This window comes from Triticum aestivum, chromosome 7D (assembly GCF_018294505.1).
Source record: "Triticum aestivum cultivar Chinese Spring chromosome 7D, IWGSC CS RefSeq v2.1, whole genome shotgun sequence".
Classification (NCBI taxonomy): domain Eukaryota; kingdom Viridiplantae; phylum Streptophyta; class Magnoliopsida; order Poales; family Poaceae; genus Triticum; species Triticum aestivum.
In genome coordinates this window covers 61,582,688-61,594,207 of record NC_057814.1, presented here as the reverse complement: position 1 = coordinate 61,594,207, position 11,520 = coordinate 61,582,688, and the positions used below count along the sequence as shown (strand labels likewise).

The 11,520-nt window shown below is 46.7% G+C and overlaps 1 protein-coding gene across 1 annotated transcript in view; it reads left to right on the top strand.

Annotated features, from left to right (window-relative positions):
• LOC123168666 (triphosphate tunnel metalloenzyme 3) overlaps nucleotides 1-3,143 on the top strand; it is a gene marked incomplete in the record, with an annotated part of 3,809 nt that extends 666 nt beyond the window's left edge. Inside the window, 2 exon segments of the mRNA XM_044586534.1 lie at nucleotides 1-633; nucleotides 2,321-3,143. Coding sequence (XP_044442469.1) covers nucleotides 1-629 — 629 coding nt within the window.
• Between the last annotated feature and the right edge of the window lie 8,377 nt (nucleotides 3,144-11,520).

The window sequence follows — 11,520 nt, the reverse complement described above, 5'->3', positions numbered from 1 at the left end:
AGATCAAGCTCCGGCTCCCGGACGCGGCCGCGCACGGGCGCCTCTCCACCTTCCTCGCGCCCCGCCTGCTCCGCACCGACGCCCAGCGCAACGTCTTCTTCGACGCCGCCGCGCGGCCCCTCGCCGCCGCCACCGCCGCGCTCCGCGTCCGCCTCTACGGCCCCGACGACCGCGCCCCCTCCCGCGCCGTGCTCGCGCTCAAGCGCCGCCCGCGCATCCACGCCGGCGTCAGCCGCGTCGAGGAGATCGAAGAGCTCCTCGACCCGGCCCTCGCCCTCGCATGCGTCGACGACCCCGCCCGCCTCGGCGCCGTCGACTCCCCCATCGTCCGGCTCGTCTCCGACGAGTACGGCGTCGGCGGGGACAAAGCGCCGTTCGTCTGCCTCGGCGGCTTCCGGAACACGCGCGGCGTGTATGAGCTCGGGGAGGGCGAGGGGCAGGGGCTCGTGCTGGAGCTCGACGAGACGCACTTCGATTTCGGGACCAACTACGAGCTCGAGTGCGAGACCGCGGAGCCAGACCAGGCCAAGGAGGTCCTCGAGCGGCTGCTCACGGTGGCTGGGGTGCCGTATGAGTACTCCCGGAGCAATAAGTTCGCGTCCTTCATGGCCGGGAAGCTGCTTCCATGACTAGGTTTGTGGTCGGTCTTTGGCATGTCTCGTATGATGATGATTAAACTTAGGTGCCAATAGCACTTTCTTTAAACAAAAAAAAAACAAGTTTAGTTTCCTGCAACTGTAAACTTGTTCTGTGGCATGTGGTTTCAGACCTCACAAGTGCAATGTTTATTAATCTTACATTCTGGTATTTATTTTTTTGTAGTGCATCAATGAATTTGATGATGAAACCGTGACTGCTATAAAAGTTGTGTGTCGATAGCACTTCCGTTGAACAAAAGCCAGCTATCTAGCTTGCAACTATAAACTTGTCCTGTGGCATTGATTTCGAATCTCCCAAATGCAATATTTAGTTCTGTTACATTCTGGCACCTGATAACTTGCATCCAAGAATTTGGTGATTAAACCGTGACTGCTATAAAACTTGTGTGTCGATAGCACTTTCATTGCAACCATAAACTAGTTCTGTGGCATGTGACTTCAAATCTCACAAATGCAATATTTAGTTCTGTTACATTCTGGTGTATGATAGCCTGCATCCAAGAATACTATTTTGGTAGCAGCATAGCGACGCAAGGGATTGCGTTTCAGTCCTCGTAGAAAAACCAAGTCTGGAGCATGATCTGACTAAATTAGGCACTGGAAGGACAAAGCAAACACTGAATATTTTGCAGTTCTTCTTCCTTGATTAATTCATCTCTTGAGTCCATCTATATGCAAGACTCACAATCTAGGCTAGGAACAAACTAAACATCATATATCTTTGCTGCTTGGGTGGTCTTGATACCACATCTCATGCCGTCACTTCCTTGAGCAACTTCTCCTATGCCATGGGCCTGTGCTGCCACCACACCTTAGACAGAGTTACTTCCTTTTATGGGCAATGAGCACACCGCGTCGCATCTGATGTGCGTCGTTCTGTTCTACTGATTGTGGATTGGCCATCCTTATTTTCACCACCTCCCTGATGACCTGTTTCTTGTCTTGATCCTTTGCCTTCTCCCATGGCAGCATCTCTTCAACACAAAGAGACACCACTCCTTGCGTGGTTGTGCCAATGCTGATATTGAGGCTACTACCGTTTGTTGGTAGACACTTAGGTGCACTACAACTTGTTGCTGCCTTGACTTGTTGCGCCCCGGTGCACAAAACTTTCACATTATTATTCTGAACCATCAGTTTTATCCAACGAATATGCTGGACTTTTCCACAAACTGCACCGTCAAATTAACACATTACTTTTCTGCTATAGGTATTTTTCCATTTTATCATATGCCCTAGTCACCTTTAGTGATAACAGGTTAACAGGGCAGATGGGTATACGTCGCTGCTGAATGCAGTATTATCTGGGCAAACACATGAACAGTTTTGCTGGATATGCATAGTACCGCAAAATTGCAGGTCTAGTTCCCTCCAAAGACGAGACCCAGCTTGTCCACCGGCGTTCCATCCTTACGATGATCTTGGTTTTGACATCCCCGATGGTATCTGGGCTCTCAACCTCGAGAACGAGGGTCTCCATCTGTTGAACTAGAGCACCAAACTTCAGTAATCTCAACATATAGTATAGCACGGGATAACAGTTGTTGTTTCACTCATGCAAAACTCGTAATGCTGCCTGCTTTAGGAAAGTTTTCCCTGCTGTTCCCACTAGTGCGATTTTTGCTGTTGCTCCCTACTTATCTTTCCGGTCAAAATTTCAGAAACCAAGACTTCAAAAATGACAGTGGAGCGGAGCAAGGCTGCTCATCGAGAGGGCCACTGAGGTCTTCCATGGACGACTTGGATGGGGCCCGCTGATACTCTTGATAAATTCTTGAGCAACTTGTTGCCTCGTGGCTTGATGGCCTGGCTAGCTTCTGCTGTTATGTTTTGCGCTGTTTGTTGTTAATCCTCAGACTTGTTCTTGTTTTCCAGACTTGTTCAGGATGTCTGCTGTGATGCGTTGGCCCTTTCTATGGTGCTGAGTTGATCGACTCCTCTTCATGGTTTGATATCCTGTTTTCGTTAGCCTCTGTGCCATTTCGCCGGGTCGTGAACTGGTAGGTTGCATTTGTGTTACCAATTTCAGCAATGAAATTAGGAGCTAGGCTCTGTTTCTCAAACAAAAACAAAAAACGATCGCTGTTTGATGAGGAATTAGAACTTGTTGAGATTCAATCAAGAACTAATTACCAACAAGGGTGACTTGGTGTTGGTGAGAAATGCTGTTTTGATCAGAACAACTGTGTGATTTGCGTGCTCTTTCGTAGCTGTAATCCGATGTTGATTGCACCTAAACCCATCACATCCATTCGAGTGGTGTGCTTCATTTAGCATATCACAAGTAACTCATTCCAAGCCATCAACTTAGGATAGACTAGGCTCCTCCGAAACAAAACAAAAATAAAATTGGCGGGTGGAAACCAGTGACCTCCTTATTGGAGCCCTGTTCATCCTCGACCATATGAAAGAGACTAGGGCATTGCTCGCAGAGACTTGTGCGTTGGACCTCCTTAACTGAGTCATCTTTATTGTAAACTATGTGAAAGAGACCGTATGTTGTGTTAATTGATCTATTTGTGAGTTAAGTGTTATGCAATTGACCAGAGGGACCAATGTCTGCTATGGAGATTTTTGAGTTTGTGAGAAAAGTTAATAGTAAACCAAATATTTCTATTTCTTATCAGATCTTATTTACTATGCATGTGATTGAGTCAATCAGCTAAAATAAGCTTTTTGAAAGACAAAATTGGTGAAGACCGAAGAGATGTGATGCATCTGCAAGGATTGGTAGAAAAAATAATCAATATTGCTTTGTACTTTAAATGTTTACTGGTGGTAACATTTTAAATGCACAGATACTAATTATTATTTTGATGTTTATATTAAGAGTCATGAGTTTAGACCCTTGAAATCTCACGACCAATCCTAGGGACAATTATCTCTAAAATTCTACCTTTTTTTCCCCGAAAATTCTTGTATTACTCAAAACTCAGAATTACAATCACGACGTACAATACCAAGGACTTCTCCGGGTCCTGACCCAAGCCATACCGCAGTACGAACTTAAACCCTACCAAAGTTGGCCATAAAATGACTAGCTAGATTTTGACTACGTCGAATATGAGTAATACAAGAACCACGTTCCTCTAGATTATCCTTGATCTCTTTGACTAAGAAAGCAAATTTAGACCTATTCGTAACAGCATTCTGCACCATCGTTACGGCTTCCAGACAATCAGATTCAACTTGGATAGGTTGATTGCTCCATTGGGAGGCCAACATTAGGCCTTCCTTTATTGCCAAAATCTCCGTCTCTAGAACATCATCACAGGAAAATAGATGCCGACATGATCTGAAAATAATGCTCCCATCATGAGCTCTGAGAATCATACTTGCTCCGGCAATTCCATTTAGAAACGACCCATCAGTGTTAAGTTTAACATGCCCAGCCGGTGGGGGAGACCATGAGTTACCAAAAGGGGTGTTGTTATTGCATGTATCAGCCATGAGTGGGTAACAAGTTGAGACGGGAGTCTTTCCTATATGCATGTTCACATTTGGGTCAATGGCAATGGATTGAAGAGATTCAAGATAGCTAGCTAATAATCTGCACGAGACTTCCACGGGTGGTGCTGGTTTTGCATGGATTATTTCGTTCCCGACATACCAGATGCGCCATAGCAACATCATTAGCCTGACCCTCATAGACTCCTCGAGACTGGCAGCCAGCTGAATGAACCATTCCTCACCGGAAGGAAGGATCGAAGAAATCTCATGGAGGTCCCAAACCGCTGCCATAGCATGCCAAAGTCGCCGAGCATTAATACAAGAACAGAATGCATGGAATGCGTCCTCATCAGCACAGCCACAAAACGGGACAAGTTGCAACCACTTCCAAGTTTCTTTCCTGTTTGTTGCACCAAGTGGGTAAACAATTAGTGGCCAAACGCCAAGCAAAGTTCAGAACTTTGGGCGGGGCAGGGCTAGACCAGACTGCATTCCACCCATGGCGTGAAGCATCAGACTGAGAGCTAGTCGAAGCAATCAGCGTGTTCTGCTGTTCATCTGCAGCAAGCCGGTATGCACTTCTTACAGTAAACAAGCCTGGCTTTTCCGGAGCCCAAGCAATGAAATCTTCTCCCAGCCTAGGTGACGGACGGATTTTTGTTATCTCGCGGATATCAATTGGGAGAAAGAATTGGTGCAGTTTTGTGAGATCCCTTGCACCATTATGATCCAAAAGTTCAGAAACCCACTTGAATCTGCAGCGCCCTTTCTAAGAAATAAGCTCGCCAGTAGGTTCAGGAACTAACCATCGATCTCGCCAAATGCGCACATTTTGTCCATTAGCAATTCTCCATACGAGTCCTTTTTTTTAACAACTCCAACCCATAACTAACAGCTTGCCACGTAGATGATGGATTAGCGGAAAATACCGTGTCCTCCAATCTACCACTCGGGTAATATTTGGCCTTCAAGAGTCGTGCGCATAAACTGTTAGGGAAAGCTATTAAGCGCCATGCTTGTCTGGCCAACAAAGCTTGATTGAACAGACGAAAAATCCCTAAATCCAAGTCCACCTCGTGCTTTTGGCCTTGTCATTTTATTCCACGCATACCAGTGTGTTTTCCTCTTTCCTTCCTCGGTGCCCCAATTACTGACCTTACGGTTAAGGTCATCACACACGCCCAGGGGAACCTTGAAGACACTCATGATGTAGGTTGGTATTGACTGTGCAACGGATTTGATCAAGAATTCCTTACCAGCCTGAGTGGGGTGCCCATCATAAGAGAACAATCTCTTTGTTATTTTCACCTGGAGATTTTGAAACTTTCCTTTTATCATCCTTCCATCAGGTCTTGGGTGAAGGAAATATGCCCTAGAGGCAATAATAAAGTTGTTATTTATATTTCCTTATATCATGATAAAAGTTTATTATTCATGCTAGAATTGTATTAACCGGAAACTTGATACATGTGCGAATACATAGACAAAACAGAGTGTCCCTAGTATGCATCTACTTGACTAGCTCGTTAATCAAAGATGGTTAAGTTTCCTAGCCATAGACATGTGTTGTCATTTGATGAACGGGATCACATCATTAGAGAATGATGTGATGGACAAGACCCATCTGTTAGCTTAGCATAATGATCGTTTAGTTTATTGCTATTGCTTTCTTCATGACTTATACATGTTCCTCTGACTATGAGATTATGCAACTCCCGAATACCGGAGGAACACTTAGTGTGCTATCAAACGTCACAAAGTAACTGGGTGATTATAAAGGTGTCTCTGATGGTGTTTGTTGAGTTGGCATAGATCGAGATTAGGATTTTTAGTCCGTGTATCGGAGAGGTATCTCTGGGCCCTCTCGGTAATGATCATCACTACAAGCCTTGCAAGCAATGTGACTAATGAGTTAGTTGCGGGATGATGCATTATGGAACGAGTAAAGAGACTTGTCGGTAACGAGATTGAACTAGGTATGATGATACCGACGATCGAATCTCAGCAAGTAACATACCGATGACAAAGGGAACAAAGTATGTTGTTATGCCGTTTGACCGATAAAAATCTTCGTAGAATATGTAGGAGCCAATATGAGCATCCAGGTTCTGCTATTGGTTATTGACCGGAGATGTGTCTCGGTCATGTCTACATAGTTCTCGAACCCGTAGGGTCCACACGCTTAACGTTCGACGACGATTTGTATTATGAGTTATGTGATTTGATGACCGAAGTTTGTTCGGACTCCTGGATGAGATCACGGACATGACGAGGAGTCTTGAAATGGCCGAGAGGTAAAGATTCATATATTGGAAGGTTGCATTCGGACATCGGAATGGTTCCGAGTGATTCAGGCATTTTTCCGGAGTACTGGGAGGTTACCGGAATCCCCCGGGGAAAGATATTGGCCTTATGGGCCATAGGACGGAGGCTAACCAGCCCACAAGGGGCTGGTGCGCCCCCACAAGGGAGGAGGCCGAATTGGACTTGGGAAGGTGGCGCCACCCCCCTTTCCTTCTCCAACTCCCACTACTAGAAAAAGGGCTATAGATGGGATTGACACTAATGGCGCACCAGACAAGCGGTGCGCCATTAGTATATACTAATGGCGCACCATCTTCTGATACGCCATTAGAGTTGAAACTACTAATGGCGCACCAGGCGCAGGGTGCGCCATTAGTATCAATTTTTTTTAACTAGTGCGCCTGTCCAAACATACTAATGGCGCATCCTGACACAGTGCGCCATTACTAGTTGTAACTAGTAATGGCGCACCTGTCCCAGGGTGCGCCATTAGTATCAATTATTTTTAACTAGTGCGCCTGTCCAAACATACTAATGGCGCATCCAGACACAGTGCGCCATTACTAGTTGTAACTAGTAATGGCGCACCTGGCCCAGGGTGCGCCATTAGTATCAATTTTTTTTAACTAGTGCTCCTGTCCAAACATACTAATGGCGCACCCTGGGACATTAGTAAGTGGGCAGCAACAAGATATTTTGGACAGCCTCTCCTACCCACACTCACTTTCTCCCCACTTCATTCTCTCCACCTCCTCCTTGTCTCGGGTGGCTCCTCTTTTTCACCTCATTCCCACCATAGATTCATTCAATTCATGGATGGCTATCGGTGGCAAGGTGATGAAGATGACTACGAAGTCGTCCATGGGGGCCGGGTAAGAAATGAGGAAGGGCAGTAAGACAACCACCGCGGCTCGGGCGGGCGAGAAGACGAAGAATCCCCAGGAGATGATCACGACGGTGATGCTGTACACAGTCATCATGTAGAAGATGCAGGACATGATGATGAGGAAGATGCCGGAGCAGACGACGGGCATGATCATGAAGATGATGATGCCAGCGGAGCAGACGACGCTGGACCATCGATGGGCTGGGTGCAGGACCCTCATATTCAAGAGCTGCTTCTCAAGCAGACGGATAACGCAAGAGCTGCCGCCCGAGAGAAAGCCAAGATGGATCAACTTGAGTTAGACGCGGTTACTCCATTGTATGAAGGATGCAGGCCCGAGGATACCCGCCTGAAAGTAACGCTCATGGCTCTGGAGATGAAGGTAAAACACAAAATGACCGACGCATGCTTCGACGAGAACATGTCATTCTGGCACGAACGTCTTCCCAAGGGGAACAAGTGCCCGACCAGTTTGGAGGAGGCGAAGAAAATCGTGTGTCCTCTGGATTTACCGCACGTGAAATACCATGTGTGCATGAACAATTGCATCATTTATCGGGACGAGCACGCGGAGTCTACCATATGTTCGGTGTGCGGCGTCACTCGATACAAGAAGAGGAAGAAAGCTCCTCGAAAAGTGGTGTGGTACTTTCCGATCACTCCTCGTCTGCAGCGGTATTTCGCGGACCCTAAGGTAGCAAAGCTCCTGCGTTGGCACGCGGATAGGGAGGAGAAGAAGCGAGAAGATGACGCAAATGATCCGGAGATAGATAAAAAAGACAAGATGCTGAGTCACCCTAAGGATGCGAGCCAGTGGCAAGCGTTGAACTTCGAAGACCTAGAATTTGGGAACGATCCAAGGAACATCGTGCTGGGCGCGAGCACCGATGGAGTCAATCCGTTTGGCAGCCAGAGAAGCACACATAGCACCTGGCCTGTGTTTGTGTGGATGTACAACCTTCCCCCCTGGTTGTGCATGAAGAGGAAGTACATTCACATGAGTATGCTAATCGAAGGACCGAAACAACCAGGGAATGACACATGAGAAGCTTCTGTCGTACCCTTTACATGAGGATTCTTCCGCGGAAGAACAACTCATATTCGCCTTGTCACAGGGCGCCGAGCACAACCTGATGACCTATGAGGCGTACGATATCAATGGCTACACATTCTACACCGAGGCCAAGGATATGAAGAGCGATGGTTATCAGAACTCCGGGGTAACGATGGAATCCTACACCGGTAACGACAAGGACAGATACTACGGAAGGATCGAGGAGATCTGGGAGCTGAGCTACGCTGGAGAGAAGGTCCCGATGTTCCGTGTCAGATGGGCCAAGAGCGTCCTAAAAGAAGACCGGTATTTCACCACCATGGTTATACCCGAAGCCAAATCCAAGACCGCAGGCGCAAACGTCACCGCGAAAAATGAGCCATGGGTACTGGCTTCCCAAGTGGACCAATGCTTCTTCATTACCGACCCGTCAAAGCCCAGTCGTGTTGTCGTGAGGAGAGGCAAAAGGAAGATCATCGGAATGGATGGAGTAGCCAATGAGCAAGACTTCGACAAGTACGGCGACCCGAGAATCGAACATGACGACGATGATGAAGTAGCAGCATACACCACAAGAAGAAGCAGGACCACCCTACCTAAAGGACGTCCGTTCCACAGAAGAACTCCATTTGCGAAAAAGAAGGGCAAGAAGATTGTGAACAGATAGCTAGCTAAGATCGATTGTATTTAAATCGTAGCCTTCATTTCTCGATTGTATTTCATGGGCACTTTTTGAACTATCATGAATATTTTTAAATTTCATGGACACTCGATCTCGATCCCCCTCCATCTCGATCGCTATCCCACCTCGCCAGATCCGGTCCCCCTCGCCACCGAGCACCCCCCGGTCCACCGGCCCCCCGCACCCCGCGCACCCTCCCTCGCTCCACCGGCATTACTGTTTGATGATATTTTTTAAATAATTATTACTGTCTTATAAAAAAATATTACTGTTATGATTTAAACAAGTTTGAACATATTTAAACACAAATAAATATCAAACAGCATTTTAAATGCATAAAAAAATTGTGGAGCCTAGGAATCGAACCCAGGACCTCCTGGTGTGAGAACTGGCTGCTGACCAGTCGAGCTAGTAGAGGGAACTTGGTGTGGATCAGGTCAGGTGGAAGATAACCTGTTGGCTCGAGCAGAAATCAAAAAAAAATACTAATGGCGCACCAGGGTGAGGTGCGCCATTAGTATGGATGTACTTATGGCCATACTAATGGCGCACCGAGGGGTGGTGCGCCATTAGTATTGTGCCCTCGCCCTCGCCTATCCCCGGCCCAAACCTATCCCCTCTCTCTCCCTCGCCCTCGCCCTCGATCCCCTTCCCCTCTCCTCTCCCGACGCCGCTGCCCCGCCGCCTCGACGCCGCCCCGTCGTCCTCGTCTCCGCCCCGACGCCCCGACGCCGCTGCCCCTTCCCCTCTCCTCTCCCGACGCCGCTGCCCCGACCTCCTCCTCGCCCCTCGACGTCGCCCTCGATCCCCTTCCCCTCTCCTCTCCCGCCGCCGCCGCCCCGTCGTCCTCGTCCTCGCCCTCCTCCTCGTCCGCGCCACCGCCGCGCCGCTCCGACCTCCTCCTTGTCCCCTCCGGCCTCCTCCGCCTCCTCAGGTACTGCCCCACCTCTCCCTCCCCCTCCGGCCTCCTCCTTCCTCTTTGAATGCTTAATGTGGAGCACAACTTACACTATATGCTATACGAGTAGTATGTTGCTATGTCAAGAACACTAGAACGAAGAGTATGATGAATAAGACCACCAGGAAGAGGATGAGCATGATCTGCCCCTTGATACAACTGAAATCAATACAATTGTTCAGAAAATCAATACAATTGTTCAGAAAATTATCATATAATTTGCTATCATAGAATTACTTGAGCAGCAGGGCTGCAGGAGTCAGTCAGACAAACAAGCACCAGAAAGAAGAACTTGAGCAGAGTATAGGACTACCACCTTCTCACTATAAGTCTATAACACAACATGCATGTAGCAAGTGAACATTACTATGAATCATTTCTCCAATTGTTCAGAAAATCAATACAACCGAAATCTAAAGTCGACTGCACTTTCGAGGAGACAGTACCCAATTAACACCAATGGTGTTCTAAAATAACAGATTTAGTTACATAGCTACAGCTATAATTCAGTTACGTCAAAGTTGAAGTTCTAGAAAGAGCAGAGCAATAGAGATGTTTCTAAAAAATCTATAATCTAGTCAGAAGTACCCAAATAACATCCGTGGAATACTCAGACGGTAACACGTTTAGTTACAATACTACTCCAGTAGTAATCTACACACAAAAAGCAACTATGGAACAAAACAACACAGCCAGGGTAGTCAGGTTAGCTTCAAAAATGTTACGGCACTTATTCTGGCAGTCACAGGAGCTGACGGAGTAGTCCAAACAACAGTGGCAAAAAAATTAGGTATAAAAACAGTAGCAAATAAAAAAAGAGTAGCAAATATAGCTAGGGAAATTTTGTTTAGGTATAAAAACAGTAGCAAATAAAAAAAAAGCAGTAGCAAATTAAAAAAACAGTAGCAAAAAATTAGGTATAAAAACAGTAGCAAATATAGCTAGGGCAATTTTGTTTAGGTATAAAAAACAGAAGCTACAATTTGTAAAAAGCATGAGCAACTGATCTGATTCATCTCATCCTCTCTCGATCAGCAGGATACAAGTGGAACAAGGCAGGGGCGTAGGTGCTTGCTACTCAGGCACGGCGGCAGAGCCAAGCACACCCTCCTCTCCCAAGGTACCAACCCCTCTTCCTCTCCCCCTGTATATACTGCTGTACAGTACATTTTTTTTGCTCAATTTGCTGCTGTCCAGTACATCTTGTTAAAATTGCTGCTGACCAGTACATCTTTGCAATATATGGTGATGTGTACCATTCTTGATAGGATGTATCAATTGTAGTAGATGGTCAAGAAGATGTATCAATTCTTGACATGCCAATGTATTTTCCATGTTGTGATGGAGGCCTTTTTTGCCTTGTCCACCCGAGAGGCCCTTGAGTTTGCCGGAATGTCGATTAACTTCCGTTCCGGCAAATTCGGGTACTCCATATGTCCTATTTTCAGCAAAGGTCATGCTGAAATTTTCCGTGAATTTTAGCATGACTTTGCTAAAAATAGGACATATGGGGCACTTCCGACTAAT